The sequence below is a fragment of the Rhagoletis pomonella genome, unplaced genomic scaffold (assembly GCF_013731165.1).
Source record: "Rhagoletis pomonella isolate Grant_MI unplaced genomic scaffold, Rhpom_1.0 Rhpom_scaffold_00008, whole genome shotgun sequence".
Classification (NCBI taxonomy): domain Eukaryota; kingdom Metazoa; phylum Arthropoda; class Insecta; order Diptera; family Tephritidae; genus Rhagoletis; species Rhagoletis pomonella.
In genome coordinates this window covers 41,369,229-41,392,480 of record NW_023458562.1, presented here as the reverse complement: position 1 = coordinate 41,392,480, position 23,252 = coordinate 41,369,229, and the positions used below count along the sequence as shown (strand labels likewise).

The 23,252-nt window shown below is 35.2% G+C and overlaps 1 protein-coding gene across 1 annotated transcript in view; it reads right to left on the bottom strand.

Moving 5' to 3' along the window:
• Window positions 1-1,331: 1,331 nt before the first annotated feature.
• The window catches only part of LOC118744878 (protein argonaute-2), a gene marked incomplete at its 5' end in the record, with an annotated part of 71,283 nt that continues 49,362 nt past the window's right edge, over window positions 1,332-23,252 (bottom strand). The window contains 1 exon segment of the mRNA XM_036478279.1: window positions 1,332-3,000. Within this exon segment, the coding sequence (XP_036334172.1) occupies window positions 2,862-3,000 (139 nt within the window).

The window sequence follows — 23,252 nt, the reverse complement described above, 5'->3', positions numbered from 1 at the left end:
AACAAAAAAATAAAATAAAAAAACATTTTCCAAAGTAACGGAGCGGATGGAGGAGTTTATAATTTTGTAATATATATGTATGTATGTATATACGTATATGTATGTAGCAGAGCTGGACACTATGATTACGATTAAATTTTGTTATCCCGAAAATTTTCAGCATTACGATTACTGTAATTGTAATTATAACATGCTTGATTGCGATTATTTTTATTGTAATTTAAAATTTAATGGCCTTATTCATAAAAAATAAAGTAGCTTTATAAAAGGTTTATAAATTGAAAAATGTATGAAAACGTCAATTTATAAAGCTCTTTAAACCTACTTATTTTTTATGAATAAGGCCATAAAAATTTACGACTACTGTAGTCGCAATCGTACTTTTTATCAATACGATTATAGTAATCGTAATCGTAAAAATTGTAAGATTACAATTACCGTAATTGTAATCGCGAAAATTAGGATTACGATTACAGAAGTCGTAATCGTTAAATTATTATATTAAATGGTTTTGAGCTATGTATTTGTTTGAAATTGTTGTAACTTTCTACACAGACTCGTGGTCGCAGTATTTCCAATAAATTTTGATTTTGATTAACAGTACACCTTGATGTTGTCACCCAGAGGGGAGGAGGGACCGAAAGCGATTACATTTTTAAGAGAAGCTTTTATTCATGACAGAAATACACTCGGAGGTTTGCTATTGCCTGCCGAGAGGCAACCGCTAGTAGAAAAAAAACGTTTTTTGTTTTTTTATTTTTTGATGTTGGGTTGAACCGGGCTTAAATACAGGCCCTGCGGAATGGTAGCGCGCACTGCTAACCACTACACCACAGCGGCCGCTGTGTAACTATTATGTAAACTTCAAATATATTTTACATACTTTTCGCTGAAAGTTCCGCTCAGTTACTTAACTACTAAACATCTATAGAATATCAGAAAATCGCAATCAACATTTTCTTGATTATAATTACATTAATTGTAATCACAATATTTTTAGGATTACAATTAAATTGTTCGTAATTGTAATCTTCATGATTATAATTACTGTAATTGTAATCTCAAAGTTTTTAGGATTACAATTACGGTATTCGTAATAATGTTTTTAAGATTACGATTGCAGTAGTTATAGTCCTTAAATTTTAAGATTACAATTATTATAATCATAATGGAAACATTTATGATTACAATTAAAGTAATCGTAATCGTATATAATTTAAGGATTACAATCAAGCAATCGTAATTAAAATGAAATCCTAATCAAAAGTTACCCAGCTCTGATATGTAGGCATGAAATTTGTGAGAAAATCCAAAAAAAAAAAACATTGTAGTTTATTTTTGAACCTTAAGTTTACAACTTCAAATCGCTATAAAAAGGAAATGGGAAACAACTTTTACCAATGCTCTTTTAATGAATGCAGTTGGTCTTATTCCCATCACTTTTTGAGTGTTGCACTGTTTTATTAGAATATAAATACATTTGAGTACATTGCTTAAGATATACGGTGTCGCAATTGAGTTTTTGGAGGAAGCTTAAAACATTTACATTTTTTAATTGTTTTGTTTTTTAATAATAATATTTGGAAAGGCGTAACCAATCCGTCATAGTTTAAAATAGAATGGAACTATTTTGTTTAACAGTCCAATGTATGAATGTACATACATACATATTTATGTACACATGCAGTTTTTTAACAGATACAGGCCAAAATACCGCTTATTACAAACTGCAAATGTATTTTATCCACTTTTCACTCTTCGTACTCAGAAGACATCTTTCTGTACATATACATATGTATACTACTTACTTCGAGATTAGGTGTTAGTTACGAAGTGTTTAGTTAAACATTCCACTATCCGATTTTATAGATTTCTAGCATTCATACATACTTCATTTTGTCTGTAGTTATCATTATATGTAGTAAGAAAATATGCGTGTTTTTGTTCATCTAAGGTGCATAATTTTTATTTTTTTTTTTCATTCTATTGTTTAATTAAAATTCTCAAACAAACGTGAAATTACACGCATGCGAATGTATTTATAAGGGAGTTGTACGTTCAAATAAATTAACAAGTACGACAATACAATACTCAATTTATGTACATACATATTTATGTATTGAGAGCTAGTTGTAAAACGTTACAACACAATACGAAATTTTATTTTTTTTGCTTGGAGGAGTGCGGTTCGTATTTGTGCTAAACGTAGTAAATTGTGATAATTATGGGTCGCAAAATGAAATGCGCACATTAATTATTATTATTATATATTTCGCATAAATACATACGTAAATCTTTTCCACTTAATTTGTCTATATTAAAATTGTTCTTCATGTTTTTAAAAATAAAGTACAGGAATTATTTCACAGTAAATTTCAAAATATAACGAATACATATGGAAGAGGCTCAAATACCTAAAACATATTACAATGTAAATTGTAACTTTTTAGTTTAGACATGGCTTGAATTCTTTGTAAAAAAGCTTAGGTTAAAGATTTACACTGATTTTACTAACATACAACGTTAGATACATAAACTAGTAAAATGTTGATTGGATTTTATTTAGTTATTATTTTGCTATTAATTGTTTTTGATTTTGTAGCCTTTATTTTTTGAATAATGATGTATATATGTACATCTTGTTCATGTGCTATTCTGATTTATACTGCTAATGACTACCTATTGAATGGATGTAAAAACAAATCACAGTTCTTTAAAAATCTGCACTGACCTAACCATAAATAACAAAAGTAGAAAATGGAAATGCAAACCAAAAACTAAATCCAACAAATTTTTACTAGAATATTTATCTAAAATTGCATATCCATGGAAATACTTATATTAAAGTTCTCAAAGTGCATTTAAGCAAAGTACATGACCTTCTTTGTGTCGGCGTGAACCGTTATTGCGCGCGCCATCGCACCAGGTGTCCGATCTTCTGAACAACCACTTTGATGAGATCCCTCGCCCGAGTCGTGTTCCTTTTCAACTAAATGATATCTAAATGAATAAAGACATAGTTAAATTTTATGTTTTATCTAATAAATTGTGTTAAATACAAACAATAAATAGTGTACGGTAGAAACAGTTAAAGTAAAAAGAAAGACAACTGATGGGACTCATTAACGTAAGCATTCATATCACCACATAAACTGCTACCGACTAAATACTTAACAGTACTACCGAGCGTACGGACGGTAAGAAGTTTAGTGGGTTAAAGTCCCACACTGAAGGGGAATGCAGACATTAGATGCTTCCTTTTCTTAAAAAAAAACCTATACAGGCTCCGATTTTCGATTTATGGTGCATTTACATGGTATGAAGCCATATGAACTGTTGATACGCTAAAATAGAGAGACTACATGTTCCAATGAGGAATTCAATGATATCGAGTGGGATGCATATAATACATTTTTTCATATGAAAAATTATGGGGAGATACTGTAAACATACTGTTGTGATACTGTTAAGCATATGAAATTATAGCAAGTTGGATTTTCATACATCTTCCCATAAAAAGTTTAACAGATGCAGAGATACCAAGGAGGGTTTTTCCCATTTTGATGCCTTTTTAATATAAAAACCCACCGAAAAGGAGGAAAGCGGCAACTCCGCCATTCACATGCATGTCAAAAGTATGAATTTTAAAAATTAAAAACAATAAAAAAAACAAATTCAGAATAAAGAAATTATTTGTACTAGAACTTTTTAAATAGACGAAACTCACGATAACAAACATAAAAACAAGACATTACAGAACATTTTAATGATATTGTAGCGGCAACACTGAAAGGCCGACAAGTTTTATCGGTTTGACTACAGTTTATGATCGCTAACTTAATTCATTGGTTGTGAAATTCAATTGGACGCTTTTTCAGATTTTGAGCACACAACATTAGTTTAGTTTTTGTATTACTTTTCAATTCAAATATTTAATAAATAAAGTAAACTTGATTCAAATACTACAAAGTGGTGACCCCGACGGAAGTAAAGATGCCCACGGAAGGAGACGGAGACATTTTCGTAGATGCTTCGAATTTGCAAATCGCTCGTGTGGCCATTAAACCGCCGCCATTTTGGAAGCCCGATGTTCGGCTATGGTTTCAGCAATTATTCGCTCAAATATTACAACAGATGAGACTGGACTCTTCAGTGCTAAAGCATGCAGCAGATATCATTCAAGAGCTTCCGGCAGATAGAAGCCCAATTTATTCGCTCAAATATTACAACAGAAGAGACTAAGTTCATGCAGCAGATATCATTCAAGAGCCTCCAGCATATAATAAGTACAACGCACTGAAGGAGCGCCTAATTAACGAATTCAACGAATGAAGGAGGTACGTATGAAGCGTTTGCTGAGCGGTAATACAATAGATGGTAGGAAGCCGACAACTTTCCTTCGAGAATTGCGAGACCTGGCAGATGGTCACTTAGACGTGGCGGTAAGTCGCTGCGGCTGTGTCAACTTCCAAGGAACGTACAACAAATTTTGCAAACTGTAACTGGAGATCTGGATAGCTTAGCGGAGAAGGCAGACAATATTATGGCAGTCGCAGATGACTCTGGCATTAATGTTGTTAATGGCGATGTAGGTGCAGTCGCATCTTTGCAAAGCACAATCATGGAATTAAACAAGCGATTGGAGCGTTTAGAACTTGGAGTGCCAAAAACAGTTATTCGTGCTGCAAACCGTCAGCGTGGCTATTCGCGCGCGCTCTCGTAACGTAAGATCACCATCGGGCAAGTTGTGCTGGTATCATCGAAGATTTGTTACCCGTGCCACCAGGTGCAAATCACCTTGTAATTTTCGACCTGAAGCACAGGAAAACTAGTTGGCCGGTCCTTTTCGGCAACTAATCAAAGGATAGGGCCTGACGCATGTCGCCTGTTCATTAAGGACAGACTTTCAAAACTTTCCTTTTTAGTGGATACCGGAGCAGAAATATCTGTGGTGCCACGCAACAGTAACGACAATTCTCAAGCTTCATTAGTAAAATTAGCAGCTGCAAACACCACTCATATAAATACAAACGGGCAAAAACAACTCACCGTGGATCTAGGCCTGCAAAAAAACTTGATATGGATATTCACCGTCGCGGACGTGACGCATCCTATATTGGGAGTAAATTTTTTAAAGCATTTCGGCATGCTCGTCGACGTAAGAGACCAGGCGTTGGTTCGCAATGGGTCAGGCCTACGTAGCGCGCCAAAATCAAAATATAACGACGATTAAATCGATCAGCGTGTTTCATGACCTTGTGATCCGATATGCTGATCTGTTGAAGGAGCCAGCGCGACGTAAAGGGACTGAAACACAGCTATGTAACTTCGTTGAGACAAAGGGACCGCCAGTGTCATAAAAGGTGCGTAGGCTACCACCGGAAAAGCTGGCAGTAGCAAAAAGAGAATTTAATTATCTCTTGGATAAAGGCATATGCGTTCGGTCAAAAAGTCAATGGAACAGCCCTTTGCACATAGTAAAGAAAGCGGACGGCACTTGGCGTCCTTGCGGAGACTACAGGCGACTGAACTCAAGACGATCCCGGATAAATACCCAATCTATCACATACAGGACTTCGCTAGCGAACTAGCTGAAAAGATTTTTTTTTCTATTACCGACTGCAAAAAGGCATACCACCAAATACCGGTGCATCTAGCAGACGTGCCAAAGGCCGCAATCAGTACACCATTCGGACTATTTGAGAGTTCCGAAATAAGATCTGCTTAATTTGAAATTTGGCAGCACTATACATAGCATAACTTTGTTATCGACTATTCGATCAGCCGTTTATTTAGTGCGCTCATTTTGTTATCGTTGTTTTTTATTACAGTTAATTTTCACATGCGTAACTTTAAAAATAAGTGATGTGGAGAGCAAAGAACTTCAGCAAAGAAAATTGATTTTGGACTAATTCATGCAAAATCCACACATCTCCCAATATCGGTTAGTAAAATTGCTGAAAATTGGAAGGTCGACGGTACAAAATGTATTGTCAAATATCAATAAATATTGCAGCATTGAGAAAAAGGCGGAATCTGGCGGAAAATCAGGCACTATAAATAAAATAGTGTAGAAGGATGTTCCAAGGACTTTGAAAAGGAATCCGAATCTCTCTGAACGAGTTGTTGCACCTGAGTGTTGTTCTGAGAGCCTGTATTGTTTGGCCTGATTTGGCAACAAGCCATTGTGCAAAAGAAGCGCCAGAGTTTTACACACAAAATGGAATCAACATTGTACTAAAAGAGGCCAATCCTCCGAATTGCTCAGAGCTCCGAACGATCGAGCGTTATTTTCATTTCATTTATTTCATTTTCTTAACGCATACAGATTAACACAGTATTCTAAATTCATGTTGCGTTCAATGAGTACACCAATGCTGCATTAGAAAAGTTAATGGCATTATTAATATTACAAAGTAAAATAGTTTTAAATGCCAATTTCAATGAATATTAGTATAAATTCTGTGGGGTGAACATTGAAAAATAAAAGTAAACAAATATGTAATAACGTTAGAAAGAATCAATACAAGATACAAATCCAAGAGACTCCAAAGAGAGAAAAAAAAAACTATATTTACATTACATACAATATTTTATGATATGCTCAGATTACAATATAGACCTCAGCGAGGCTTCAATTTCACAGTGGTTTAAGTTGAACAGGTGAGCTTTAACATTTTTTTTGAAATAAACTGAGATGTCTTATGACCTGTACAGAAGCAGGAAGTGAGTTGAACAATTTACAACAGGCGTACATATAAAAACATCTAAAGTGAGACGTACGAGCAGGCGGAACGTGAACAATTGGAAGCAAGTTCCTGCGCAGGTTATAAATTTCTGACGGTAGACTTTTCAAGTATCCAGATTTGATGAAAAAAAGTTTTAACACTTTAAAACAGTATAAATGTCGCACCGGCAATATATTAAGCATTTTAAAAAATTGCATAGAGTGAGTTTTACGATTTGCGTTACAGATACGTCTAATTATGCACTTTTGAATTGTAATGACGGAGGACAATTTAATAGCCGAAACACCACCCCAACAGCTGATACCGTATTGCAGCTTCGATTGAAATATTCCGTAGTAAACCATTTTTAGTGTAGAAGTAGAACAAAACCTTTTAAGCCGGTATAAATGACGACTGGTGTAGAGAAAGTATTGTTTTAGCGTATTTAAATGTTCAGACCAATTTAAGCGGTTGTCAATTACTACTCCTAGGTATTTAAACTTTTCAGCATTTTCAAACTGGAAACAAATATCGTCGCAGTTGACGGTGCAAATTAAACGCAAATTAAAACGCAGACAATCTGAAGAATGAAACAAAATATCACAGTTTGGGGATTATTTGGCAACGAGGCTAAAGTACATAAGCTTAGTTTTACTACTTACAGACAGTGTATGCAATGCAAACCAGATTCTCAGTAGATGTATGTCGTGATTAATGTCACATATTGCTTCAAAGTAGCTCGAAGTACAATAAGCAATGGCAAGGTCATCAGCAAAAGCAGTTAGTTTGCCTTTTGGCAAAGAAAAAATTGAATTGACATAAATCAAAAATAGTATTGGACCAAGAACTGAACCTTGGGGTACGCCCAGATGAACAGGCTCTAAACTACTATAGCTATTTGCCACTTTGACTTTTTGTACTCTGTTCGAGAGATAGGATTTAAACCACTTATGCATAAACCCTCTGAAACCAGCGCTAAATAGCTTATTTAAAAGTATATCTCTATCTACCATATCGAAAGCTTTTGTAATGTCAACAAAAAGTCCAGCACAGATATTTTTACTTTTTTTTAATAACTTTTTCAAATACTTTTGATATTGTCGATAGCAAAGATATAGTCCTGTAATTATTTGCATCCTTCTTATCGCCTCTTTTGAAAACTGGAATTACAATAGCGCACTTCAAATCTTCTGGAAGAACACCCTGTGTAACACTAGCATTGAATAAGTATTTAAGTATATCTACTATATTAAAGGATATGCATTTAAGTATTTTATTGGAAATACCGTCATCACAAATGTAAATTGTTCACCTCTTATATTACAAGAAAGCTTTAGCATGTCTGCACTTTTGAAGTTAAAATTGAACGACGTACATTCATATACGTCACGCACAAAAACTCCAACACCCCCTGCACTGTAGCTATCGTTAGTGTTAGCAAAAAAGTTATAACTTGGTATTTTATAATCATTTTTCTCATATGAGAAACTCCATATTTCAGACACAAAAATTAGATCTGGTTGAATATTTAAAGCTTCAAGATTACATACAAATACATCAAAATTTTGCCTTAGACTACGTATGTTTTGGTGAATAACTAAGAAATTGTTTAAACCTTCTGAGTGAGAATTAAGTATTACATTATTGGGCCTATATGAAATCAAAATTAAAAAGAAATAAAGTGCACACCTTCCAGAATAATGCAGTTTCGCAGAATGTGGCGAAAACAGACTCAATCGATCAACGAAAGGGATGTCCAAGTATTAATGGCGGGTGTCATCTCTAAAGTACGGGTATTTTGGCGTGAAAATTAATTCTAATAATATTTTAAATCTTTCATCTGAATAGAAATAAAAGAAGGTTCTAAAAAAATTTCGACTGAATTATTCATATTTAAATTAGGTTTTTTGTTACTTAATACCTGCCAGATTTCAACTGAAGCAGACCTTATGACTTTTGGCTTGCGTAATGCAGCCCAGACGTGTCAGCGATTTATGGACGACACGCTTAGAGATCTGCCCGTTTTTCCCTATTCGGACGACACATTGGTGGCATCAACGTCAGTTGAGGAGCATGTAGGGCACCTGCGAAAACTCTTTGACCGATATCGCGAAAAGGGATTGGTGATCAACTTGGACAAATGTCAGCTCGGTTTGCCAGAAGTGAAATTTTTGGGACATTCAGTGTCAGCAAGTGGTATTACTTTAATCGCTCGAGCAAAGCCTTAATTGGCAAACGAGCAAAGAAGTTTTTTAGGCGCTGTTAACTTTTATCGGCGTTTTCTACCACATGCGGCCGAGATTGAGACGCCCTTACAGAAGATATTGGGGCCTTGCAAAAAGCCCGACAAGTCTTTGTTAAGTTAAAACACCAATTAGCAAATGCAGTTTTGCTAGCGCTCCCGATTAAAGATGCACTCATGACCGACGCGTCGGATAAGGCAATGGGAGCGGTGCTCCAACAACGAATGCAAGGTGATTGGCAGCCGCTGAGATTTTTCTCGAGAAAATTATTGGCGATCTACTCCGATGTGAAATATTTCCGCTATTTTTTGGAAGGCACGCAGTTTACCATTTATACTGACCACAAGCCGTTGGTTCACGCGTTTGAGCAAAAGTGGGAAAGGCTTTCCCCTCGGCAGACACGACAGCTAGATTTTATTAGCCAATTTACGGTTAAAATAGTGCATGTCACCAATGTCAGCGGCGTAAAGTTACGCGCCATACACGTAGCGAACTTCAGACATTTTCAGTACCTGATAAACGGTTCGAGTAATATTAACATAGATTTAGTAGGTCCATTTCCACAATCAAATGGCTATATCTATTTTCTTACCTGCATTGACCGTTACTCCAGGTGGGTGGAAGTTTTTCCACTGCCCCATATTACAGCGGAGACAGTGGCTAAAGCTTTGTTTAGCGGTTGGATATGCAGGTTCGGGGTTCCTAAATACATAACCACCGATCAAGGACGGCAATTTGAAAGCGATTTGTTTAATGAGATGGTTAGGCTTCTCGGTATTAAGCATCTGCGAACCACAGCTTACCATCCGCGAGCTGGTGGTTTAGTCGAAACATGGCACAGAGCATTTAAGACCGCGTTGCGTTGCTACGATGGGAACCATGCTTGGACGGATCAGATCCCTGTTGTGCTGATGGGTCTGAGATCGGCGGTGAAGGAAGATTAGGAGCATCCACGGCGGAACTGGCCTACGATCAGGCGATGAAGCTACCGGACGAATTTTTTTCGAAGCGGACACTCTGCGTATTGGGGAACATGAGTTTCTTCAAAAGTTGCACGTATTGCAACGTCAACTCACGGTAGCAAGGTGGTTTACGTGCCCAAAGATTTACGGGTTTGCACATATGTTTTCTTGCGGGATGACACTGTGAGGACACCATTAAAAGCTCCGTACGAAGGTTTTTTAAGGTACTGGAGCGCCACCCGAAAACATTTACAATTCTCGTTAAAGACAAACCTATCACAGTGACCATCGATGGGTTGAAGCCAGCGTATGTTCCCAACGAGGAGATAGCAACGTTTTTGCGATGAGTGCCTAATTCAGGAAGATGGCTATAAGGAGGGGGGGTGGTGTAGCGGCAACACTGAAAGGCCGATAAGTTTTATCGCTTTGGCTACAGTTTATGATCGCTAACTTAATTCATTGGTTGTGAAATTCAATTGGACGCTTTTTCAGATTTTGAGCACACAACATTAGTTTAGTTTTTGTATTACTTTTGAATTCAAATATTTAATAAATAAAGAAAACTTGATTCAAATACTACAAGGTTTATATCACATTTAAGTAAAATAAGCCTATCGTAAGCGTATCCGATAGAGAAAACTGTAATAGTCCTAGCTAGCTACATTGTGTAATAATCAGATGACATAATGGCACTAAAACCATTTTAAAATATGTTCACTAAAATTTTATCAATGTGAAAATAAAGATTTTTGGCAAGTAAATAGTTGTCGCATTTAATGTAAAATTTTAACATTTTTATAATAAGTTATTAATTATTTTTAAAAGGCAAATGTTTATACAACTATTTGATTTATACTCCACAATTTAGGATATGAAATCCCCTTCACCAAAAAACTTAAATTGGGTAACGCCGCACAGTGTTTCGACTATATGGAGGCAGGTGGAATAATAGTAACCCTGCACCAATTTCACTGAAACTTGACATGTGCTCTAGTTCTACTTAGAAATAGGGAATTATGAAATTTGGTAAAGATGGAATAATTGCCACACCTTCTACTCTTGTGGGCGGAAACATTAAATTTCATCAGATTTCGATGAAATTTAGTTTGTGCTCTCTCCTTTATTAGGGAAACCTAAATATAAAATATGGGGAAGATTGGATAACTATAACCCCCAAGACTCACAAAAAGTGTGGGCCCAGTTGTTAAATGTGATGGAATTTTAATAAATTTTTTTTCCTGCTGAAAATCAAAAATTAAGAAAATGAAGAATTACACATATTTGCAAAGTCGCGCTCAAAGATCAAATTATATATTCTAAAACTACATAAAATTCTCTAAAATATTTGTCTAATTTCAAGACCTGACGGACCGGTACTCACAGTTTCTTTTACTAATAATCCTTAGCATCTACATTTCAAAGTAAATTTTTTGGTTAGAAAATAGGAAAGTACAAAACCTATATACATATATAAAAATGTTGTGTTCGTATGTCAGGGTCCTCAAAACTCGAGAACGGCTGAACCTATTTGAACAATTTCTTTTGAAGTGAAACTTCTTACACGAGTTCGGAGAAGGTTGCGTTAAATATTTAACACCCATTCATAAAATCTGTACCGTTCGTTCGATATTCAAAAATGTGGTGTCACATGAAAGGCCTCGTCCTTCGGGTGTGCAACATAGCTTTAGTTCCATGAAAGGAGTTGCTACATGTTAGAAAATCGAATTCAAAATATCTCTGCTGCAGATACGCCGCTATGTCTGAATTTTGCATCCCCTCAAAACTCATACGGCTGTGTAAAATGACGTTGAGCAATACCACCAGCTCCGTCAGAATTGTAAAAGACCTCTCCGAGCCGTTCGCCACAAAACGGGGTTTCAGACAGGGCGACTCCCTTTCATGTGGCTTCTTTAATCTGATGTTGGAGAAGATAATAAGAGCTGCAGAACTGAACCGCTCAGGAACAATTTACTACAAGAGCGTGCAATTGCTGGCTTATGCCGATGACATCGACATCATCGGTAACAAAAACCGCGAAGTCTGTTCTGCCTTTTCCAAGTTGGATAGGGAAGCAAAGCGAATGGGTCTGGTGGTAAACGAGGACAAGACGAAGTATCTCCTGTCATCAAACAAACAGTCAGCACATTCCGGCCTTGGCACCCACGTCACTGTTGACAGTTACAATTTCGAGAAAGTAGAGAATTTCGTTTACTTGGGAACCGGCATTAAACCGATAATAATGTCTGCATTGAAATCCAACGTAGAATCACTCTTGCCAACAAGTGCGACTTTGGACTGAGTAGGCAATTCAGGAGTAAAGTCCTCTCTCGACGTACGAAAACCACGTTCTATAAGTCACTCATCATGCCCGTGCTGGTATATGGCGCAGAAGCATGGACAATGACAACATCCGATGAGGAGGCTCTTGGAGTGTTTGAGAGAAAGATTTTGCGGAAGATTTACGGGCCTTTACGCGTTGGCGACGGCGAGTACCGCAGACGATGGAACGATGAGCTGTATGAGCTTTACAACGATATGGACATAGTGCAGCGAATTAAAATACAGCGGCTCCGCTGGCTTGGTCATGTCGTTCGAATGGACACCGACGCTCCAGCTCTGAAAGTATTCAACTCGGAACCCGCTGGTGGTAGCAGAGGAAGAGGGAGGCTCCCACTGTGATGGAAAGATCAGGTGGAGAAGGACTTGGCTTCACTTGGCGTTTCCAATTGGCACAGAGGAGAAACGACTGGCGTGCTTTGCTGAACTCGGCCAAAATCGCTTAGGCGGTTACAGAGCCAAAAAAGAAGAAGAAGAAGAAGAAGAAGATGAAGAGGGTTGAGTTAAATATTTAACACCCATTCATAAAATCTGTACCGTTCGTTCGATATTCAAAAATGAGGTGTCACATGAAAGGCCTCGTCCTTCGGGTGTGCAACATAGCTTTAGTTCCATGAAAGGAGTTGCTACATGTTAGAAAATCGAATTCAAAATTTCTCTGCCGCAGAGGGTTGCGTTAAATATTTAACTCCAAGTCATAAAATCTGTATCGTTCGTTCGATTTTCAAATATGAGGTGTCACATGAAAGGCCTCGTCCTTCGGGTGTGCAACATAGCTTTAGCTCCATGAAGGGAGTTGACACATGTTAGAAAATCGAATTCAAAATTGGTTTTAGTTTTTTAAAAGGTTGCCATATATCCGAAAATCAAATTCAAATTATTTATTAAAATAAATAGAGTATACCAATATGGGTATCAAAAGAAATGGTCTTGAATAAAGATGAAGATGAAGGTGTAGACGGAGATGAAGACGACGATGAAGATAAAGATATAGATAAGTAGACTGTTATGATCGACCTGTAATTCTAGCAGATTTCAATGTCAACTTTTCGCTAGCCGAATCTGATGAACTGACAAAATTTTTCAGAGAAATTTTTCATTGGAAATGGTTTATCGTAGATGTGATCCAACAACCAAAGGAGGGATTAGCGTTGATGCAGTTTTTGCCTCAATCCACTAATATTGTAGATATGAATGTTTTCTCAGCCTAATAATTATTAAACTGAGCAGTTGATTATAAAAAATAAAAAATTAAAGCTCGTAAAAAAGTTTAAAATAAATATATTTTGTATATTAGAAAATATGCATATATTTATATGTGTTTGTATATCGCACGTTTCTTTCTTTCTGGAATTCCTATATTAAGTTCCACTTCTTCCGCGAACTGAGTTTTTTTGTATTGTTCGGTATAATACCAGGATCAATATCACAAAAAGTTGAGGGTTGCCACCTATTTGAAAAATTTTAAACTTAATTATATTGATAAAACAAATGAATTATTACAAAATGGGTATCAAATCAAAGAAGTTTAAGAAGTATGACTGTTGGAAATATTTGTGAGGAGGTTTGCCAGGGTTATCACCTGTTAAAAGGATTAGCGAAATTTAATTGATAAACTAAATTATATATTACAATATAGGTATTAAGTTAGAGAGGTTTAAGAAAGATAACTGCTGGAAATACATTGAGTACAATTGCCACCTCTTTGAAATTTTAAACTCAGTTAAATTGATAAAATAAATGAAATACTGCAATTTGGGTATCAAACTTTAGATTTTTAAGATGGCTTACAGCCAAAAATTTGTTTGAGGAGGTTTGCCACCTGTTTGAAAATTTAACTCAATTTAATTTATTTAGGTATCAAATTAAAGCGATTTAAAAAAGAAGACTTAAAAATACCTTCGAGGAGGGTTACCACCTATTTGAAAATTTTAACTCAGTTAACTCGACCTACAGTCGAAAATATGTTTGAGGAGCGTTGCCACCTGTTTTAAAGTTTAACTTAATTAAATTGGTAAAAGAAATGGTATGTTACAATATGGGTACCAAACTAAAGGCATTTGAGAAATCTTGATTAAGAAATATTTTCAATAGAATTATGCCCTATCTAAAAGTAAAGACTGCAAATATTGGAACTAAATGAAATATTACATAATTGGTTCCAAACGAAAAGTGTTAGGGAAAGCTTTACTAGAGATTTGTTTTATGTTTCCACTTATCCAAAAGCCGGACAGTTTCAATGAATAAAGAATTTACAAAATCTTATCAAACGAAGTGATCATATTATCAACGAAGAGTTGGTATACAAATTTTGCAAAGAAATAATAATAAAAAACTACTGATACAAATGAAAAAATAGTAAAAACCATACCTAACGAAAACAAAAAAATATCCCATGAAGCTGTTTAAAAAATCCTCAATGAAAACTTAAAATTGTTGTCACCATTCCCTAACATTATAAAATAGTTAACTTTTAATCAAAAACAATTTAATTTGTGGTCGCCATAGCCTACTACGTACTATATTGCGAATAAAGAGAATGTGCCTGCTTTTGCGTTGAGTTTTTCCGACTTTCAAGTATCTAAGAATATACCTTAGTGAAATACACATCTACCTAACAATACCCCCATTTTCCAGAAATTTGTTTGCTAAATTAGATGACCTGCTTCGGGTTTTTAAATCCAATGCCGAATAACTGTACATGTGCTACTTTGGACTGATTAGGCCATTCGGGAGTAAAGTTCTCTCTCGACGTACAAAAACCACACTCTATAAGTCACTCATCATGACATGGTATGACAACATCCGATGAGGCGGCTCTTGGAGTATTCGAGAGAAATATCTTACGATAGATTTACAGGCCTCTACGCGTTGGCGACGATGAGTACGCAGACGATGGAACGATGAGCTGTATAAGCTTTACAGCGGCTCCGCTGGCTTCGCCATGTCGTTCGAATGGGAACCGCGTTTCAGGTCTAAAAGTATTCGACTCGCACTCCGCTGGTGGTAGCGGAGGAGGAGGGAGGTGCCCACTGCAATGGAAAGACCAAGTGGAGAAGGACTTGGCTTCACGTGGCATTGCCAATTGGTGTAAGTTGGCACAGAGAGAAGCGACTGGCGTACTTTTTTGAACTCGGTTAAAATCGCTTATGCAGTTACAGCGCCAAATAAGAAGAGGCAAATGATCAATTATCTTCTTCTTGGATGTGCCAGGAGGAACTAGGAGAACATTCCTTATAAGATTGTGGCAACGGTTCGATGAAAAAATTACATAACCGTAGCTCTCCCTTCGTCTGGAACATCTGCGACATCGTTACCAGGTGGAAACACTTCTCATTTAGCTCTTATCCTGCCATTAAACATACAAATCATCGAAACTCCCACGTGCAATATTTCCAGAACATCCGGTATGGGAAAAGTACTTATTACAAAAATGTTAACTCATTGTTTGGGATGAGTGCACGATGGCACATACAAAATCGGTGCGAGATTTGCGTAGAAATGTTCAACCATTCGGGAATGCTTTGATATTGCTCGCAGGAGATCTGTAATTTCTATATTGACACCAGCGGACCAGATAAATGCTTGCCTGAAATATTAAACATTGTGGCAAGACGAAAATACATACATAGCAGTTGACTACGAATATGAGTGTTCAACTACAGAGCGATTAATCAGCCTAGGTATTCTCGCGACAATTACTGAACATAGGGAACGGAGAGCTGCCAGTCAATGAGAGATTGGGACGAATTTTATTGCGTGATAATTTTTGTAACTTAGAAACATCGAAAGGAGAACTGATCGAAAGAATGTTTTCGGATATTCAAATTAATTACACTATGCGACAGTCAAAATCGAGATGGGATGAAACCAACGGGAAATGTTATATCGGTCAAAAACAAATTATACGTGTCCCGGCGTTTCGCTGGGTCACGTCTAGGAATCGAGATATATATATAACTATCATATAGGGGAAATTGTCACCTTTGGTGGTCTTTTTTTGACATAACTCAATAACAAATAACAAATTTAAAAAAATTAAAAATTACAATTCCTTTAATCTGTTCATATAACGTTTTTCTATATAATCAATAGTTTTGCCGGTAAAAATAAATGTATAAAGAAAAAAAATATTTTTTGCCTAAAACATTAAATTTTTTTGGCATTCGGAATCACAATCAGTAATCAAGATCAACCTTTGGAAAAGTATGGTTTAGATTTAGATGCCGATTGTATCTCACATGGACAAATCTTTGTTGCGTGTCGGCAAACCAGATAGCCTTGATATCTACGTAGAGAATGGAAAAACGAAAAATATTGTGTACCTACACACAGGTATTGCAAAATCAAGCTTATCTGAAACGTATGATTTTTTTCGTTAATCATTTATCATCCATGTAACAGGAATATGCCACAGCAAAGCGTGGCAGGGTAAGCTAGTAAATCATAAATACCTTCACCTGAATATTCCACGATATTTAAATAATTGATTACAGTTGAAAAATAAACATTTTCTTTAATGGGTTAATCGCCAAAGGCAACTTAACTGATTACTTGGTATCGTGCCGATTCCCGTATTTCTTTGGAAATGTATCGTTCGTGAAGAAGGGGGGTGAGTAAATAATGTGAAATGTGGTATTTGTGACTTTTGCATTTCCCTCTCTAAGTCCAACCCGTTTTTTTTTTATCAACTGTCAACATGACTGTTCTATCTGCCTCCATATAGTCGAAACCATGATACAAAAAAGAAGGTAGTTTCATTGTCACTTTTCGGGCGCCATATTAACTACCTGAAAATTAAGCAGATTGTGACATTTCGTGCTACCATACCTAGGCCTCAATAATCATATTATATATATATTATATAAAAAAAATATATATTTAAAATTTAAAGGAAATTTGTCTTCGATACGCGAAATAACGAAAATTGAAATTCATGATATGATAAATATTATAGTTATGGAAGTACTCCCGATTGAACTGGCACTCAGAGTCTGGATGTAAGTAGTGCGTTGAGTGCAGCTTGGCCGTCACGTAAACTCCTTCCGCTCCACCTATTTTCCACCACCTAGTCCACATCCTTGAGGATTGCAAATAACTCAGCCTGGAAGACCGAAGCATACTTGCCAAGAGAAAAGTTAATCGTATCCCCATTAACTCCTATAAAGACCTCAGATCCTGACCCAGAGTCAGTTTTGGAGCCATAAGTGAATATTCGATTATGTGTGAGTCCGGGCTCAGTGCTGGTATTAAACCAGCAATCGGCCTCAGGGAACTCAACATTATAGAATCTCTTCACCAAAGGTAAAGGTGGCGTACTATCCTGTGGCATTGAAAAGACACAAGTGCTCAGATCTCTGCTGCTAGCAATTTCCGCCTGGCTCCACTCAGTGTTATACCAGCATCCGTTTTTTTTAGTCTGCAGGTGGCCTTTAAGGCTTCCCAACGTATGAAGAACCAAAGTTACGGTAAGTGCAGCAGTGCATCAAGAGCAACGCCACGTGTTGTAGAGAAATCTTTCGTACCGCACACGGCAGTAGTTCTTTAAAGTTTTGCAAGCAGACTTCCCACGCTCTTGATTGAGAATCTGCTCCACCATACCACTGACGCATAGTTGTTAATTATGGGTCTGGTCATAGAGGTATAAATCCAGAGGATTCCCTATGGTGACACACCCCACGTTTTACCAAAGACCAGTTTACATTGCCAAAATGCTGTCCATTTTTTAGAGCTTTTGTGTTCCTCGTTAGATTTTCACCACAGTTTCGTATCCAGAGTTACTTATAGATACTTCACTTCCGGAGAATTTTTAATTGTGACTCCTTTCATTGTGAGGGCAATGTGACCATTCAACCTTCTCCGAATCCTGGTTTCGGACTATGCTTTAATGACGAAATATCTAACAATACATCTTCTTCGGACTATTTAACATAAAAGAAAAAAGTTTTGTTATGTAAATTTATTTATTTTGTTTAAAATAAAATGAAAAACAGCTTTTTAACAAATAAATGTTTCAAAACTAGATTTTGTTCTATTTCTTCATCTCTGCACATCGATATTATTCGAAGGATCTTTTAAACGCTTCAGAAAAACGTTCAAATTTGATTATCGAACACATCAACCTACTATTGTTTGTATGTAAATTTTACTCCCAAATATTTAAAAGAAAATCTGCTCTATCAAAAAATTTTAATGTCGCAAAGCTATGCTTAAGGTTACATCTGGAGAAATGTCAAAAATCTGCTTTATAATCAAAAAATAGTAGTAATGAAACAACCTTCATTTTTATATCATGGTCGAAACACTGCGCGCCGCTTAGATTTTTTTACAATTGAGCAATTGTCAAAAATCTCCTTTTTAATCAAAAAGTTGTTTATTGAAACTACCTTCTTTTTTGTATCATGGTCTTAAAAAAGTTAAAATTTTACATTAAATTCGATAACTACTTGCCAAAATCCTTATTTTTACATTAATAAAATTTTAGTGAACATGTTTTAAAAGTTTTTAAGTACCATTATGTCATCTGATTATTACACAATGTAGCTAGCCAGGACTATTACAGTTTTCTATATCGGATACGATTGTTTCTGATATAATTGAGACGCTGAAATTACACATTTCGATATTGTCTTCGTCCATGTTTTTCAAGTAACTTGAAAACGGAATTTACTTTGGGACCCATAGGACTTATGACTTTCAGAGAAGTGAGTATTATCCAATTCTAGTATGTTTCGACAATATCGTTGTTTCTTTGGGTAAAAATAAATACATTTTACATTTCAATATTAGAGGGGGTGTGAAACAAAATTGATGATTTATTGTTAGCATGAAAACTAGAAACTAGGGCTGTGCGATTATTCGATTACTCGAGCAAGTTGGTTAATCAATTATTTGGTTAATCAATTACTCGAGTAATAAAGATTTTGATTACTCAAAACGATGATTAATCGAGTTACTTGAAATATGATTACTCAAAAAAAAAATAATTTTGCTCGTTAAAAAAGTTTGGTTTGGAAAAGCCTTATTTTCTGTATATGAAAAAAAAATGTTCGTTTTAATTTTTGAAAACAGAAACGTTGTTTTCAAAGTATCAAGGAACTTTAACTACTTTCTACATATGTAAAGAGTTGAAATGTTGATTACTCATTTTACTGGAAATGTTGATTAATCATAAAGCAAATTACTCAAATATTTTTGTTTTTGGTTAATCAAAAATCTTGATTACTCGAGTAACTGAACTTTTGACTAATCATAACTTCTAATTTATCGAATAACTGAGTTATCTACTTTATGATTAATTAAAATTTTGAGTAATCAATTAATCGCACAGCCCTACTAGAAACACAATTGTCAACTTATTGAGCATTAGACCTTTTTCAAAAACAAAAGGGGAAATGTTCGGTTATTTGTGCAATTGTTTTGGTTTTTGTACAAATAATCGAGTCGTACCCAACATAATATGTACCTTTTTCATGTTCAAATTTCGATTATAAGAACAAAATGTAAATAAACAAGAAATTAATAACAAAATTTGAAGGATTTTAGATATTGGATACGGTAGCACAGTTTATGCTTCTTTCTGTCCTTTCCAAAATGCTTATTTCGGTACAATATGATCGTATTTCAATTCGATGTATATTCAATTCGAAATCAAAGCAAAACATCCCACGAAAATGTTTGCGTTTTTAGAACAATTAGTGTATATTTGCAATCTACTGCAAAGAATGGAGTGTCATATCGTAAAAGGTTCAGAGAATTAACGAAACAAACAAACATTTTATGGTTTCATGTTCAAACCGCATTGCTATTTTTTCTAACTTTTCCTTTGGTTTAGCGCTGTAACCGCTTAAGTTATATATTTTAATTTATGCATGTGAATTATTTTCAAAGAGCATTTATTCATTTGCTTCTGAATTTTGGGTACATTTTCTTATAGTACCTCTCATTCTTTTTTATATTACACATATACACTCCGATGTTCGGGATAGTATTTTGAATATACCATCAATATATGTAAAAGTTGTGGCGGCTGCTGTAGAGCATTACGCAGCGCCCGAGTTCAAGCCCAGTTTCCCACCAACATCAAAATATAAAAAACAAAAAAGTTTTTTTCTATTAGCGGTTGCCCCTCTTTTGGTAATAGTAAACCTCCGAGCGTATTCTGTCATGGAAACAGCTTCTCATAAAAATACAATTGCCGTAAAACTGTCCTTTACTTTGTGCGACAAAATCACGCACGCCACATATCGGAGGAGAAGCTATTAACAAATTGTGTAAGCGCCAATATTTATATCGTCGTTTGTGCCAAAAAGGATATTTGGTCACCGGAAGCTCCTGGCATCACGCCCTTAGCCATTTATAATAAAATATCGATACTTAGACATAAGGAGAAGAGATAATTAAGTTTAAAAGAGAGAACAGTTTTTAATTAGGACAAGTTTTACTCTCTATCCTATAAAATTTAGGAAACCTCACTACGAGGCTTTACATTTTCCTGATGCGCGGTTTTGTACTTTAAACGACGATATGTAGAAGTATTGCATACATATTTTGGTGTCTTTTCAAGTATAAAATCCATTGAGAAACAGAAGGAAACGGCATCCATATGATTTCAACTTATGCCAAACGTTTCGTAAACAAGCAATTCTGAGCAACAAACTGTTTTCCACAAAGATGTTTAAATGGAAGCATTACAAATATGGAAAAATAGCAATCCACAAGGCTTTATTGGCAGTAGATCATTTTTAAAGTACATTTAACAAAAAATAAGCGTCTAGTTTCGAAGCTAGCACAAAATAAAATTTTTTTATTTGTTGTTTACAAAAAAAAAATGATTGGCAAGTATTTTTTTGTAAACAACAAACAAAAAGAATCATTTTGTGCTAACTTCTAAACTAGAAGCTTATTTTATTTTTAATGTGCTTTAAAAAGGATAGTATTTTGAATATACCAGCAATATATATAAAAGTAGTGGCGACTGCTGTAGAGCATTATGGTGCATTTACATGGTATGAATCTGTTCATAAGCCGTATGAATTTTCCTATAAAAGAAGCATAATTCTATGAAGAAATGAATTAAAGCGTTATATATTTAACAATTTTGACTTATATACTTGGCAACATTTTTTTTTGTAAACAACAAACAAAAAAATTTCATTTTGTGCTAACTTCGAAACTAATAGCTCATTTTTTTGTTAAATGTGCTTTAAAAAGGACCTACTGCCAATAAAGCCTTGTGGATTGCAATTTTTCCATATTTGTAATACTTCCATTTAAACATCTTTGTGGAAAAACAGTTTTTTGTTCAGAATTGTTTGTTAACGAAACATTTGGCATAAGTTGAAATCATAGGGATGCCATTTTCTTCCGTTTCACAATAGATTTTATACTAGAAAAGGCACCAAAATATGTATGCAATACTTCCACATATCGTCGTTTTAAGTACAGTAAAGTTACACAATATGTTAGTGTTTGGCCTAGATTCTCCTCGGATATGTGGCGTGCGTGATTTTGTCACACAGAGTAAAGGACGGTTTTACGCCGACTCCGAACGGCAATTGAGATTTTATGAGAAGCTGTTTCCATGACAGAATACATTCGGAGGTTTACTATTACCAACAGAGGGGCAACCGCTATTAGACAACAATTTTTTTGTTTTTTATATTTTGATGTTGGTGGGAAACTGGGCTTGAACTCGGGCGCTGCGTAATGCTTTACAACAGCCGCCACTACTTTTATATATATTGCTGGTATATTCAAAATACTATCCCGAACATCGGAGTGTATATATGTAATATAAAAAAGAGTGAGAGGTACTATAAGAAAATGTACCCAAAATTCAGGAGCAAATGAAAAAATGCTCATTGATAATAATTCACATGTATAAATTTAAAGATATAACTTAAGCGGTTACAGCGCTAAACAAAAGGAAAAGTTAGATAAAATAGCAATGCGGTGTGAAAGAAATATAAAACCATAAAATGTTTGTTTATTTCGTTAATTCTCTGAACCTTTTAAGATATGACTCCATTCTTTGCAGTAGTTTGCAAATATACACTAATTGTTCTAAAATCGCAAACATTTTCGTGGGATGTTTTTCTTTGATTTCGAATTGAAAATACATTACAATCATATTGTACCGAAATAAATGCGGTATCCCTGCATTTTGTAAAAGCCAGAAAGAAGCATAAACTGTATAAAAAAATGAAAGGGAGAAGTATACATGCCTTCTATAATTTTGACTTATATGTATATTTGGCAAGTCTTTGTGTAAAAAACAAAAAATACACATTTTCATTTCTTTGCCAGCTTGGAAAATATACTTAAATGTGATATAAAGCTCATTAAAATGTTCTGTAGTCTTGTTTTTAAGTTTGTTATCATAGCGCTTTGTATTTTGATTGCCCACTATACGTGAGTTGCTTCTATTCAAAAAGTTCTAGTACAAAGAATTTCTTTGTTTTGAATTTGTTTGTTTATTGTTTTTAATTTTTGGTTTTTTGTTTTTGGCCGTTTTATTATAATTTATTCGTTAACGAATAAGTTTTTAATTTTTAAAATTCATACTTTTGACGTGTATGTGAATGGCGGAATTGCCGCTTTCCTCCTTTTCGGTTGGTTTTTATATTAAAAAGGCATCAAAATGGGAAAAACCCTCCTTGGTATCTCTGCATCTGTTAAACTTTTTATGGGAAGATGTATGAAAATCCAACTTGCTATAATTTCATATGCTTAACAGTATCACAACAGTATGTTTACAGTATCTCCCCATAATTTTTCATATGAAAAAATGTATTATATGCATCCCACTCGATATCATTGAATTCCTCATTGGAACATGTAGTCCCTCTATTTTAGCGTATCAACAGTTCATATGGCTTCATATCATGTAAATGCACCATGATACAATAATTTTTAGGAGAGTGTCACTTCAACATTTCTGACATAAACCGTGTCTGTTAACAAACACGCACTGTCACGAT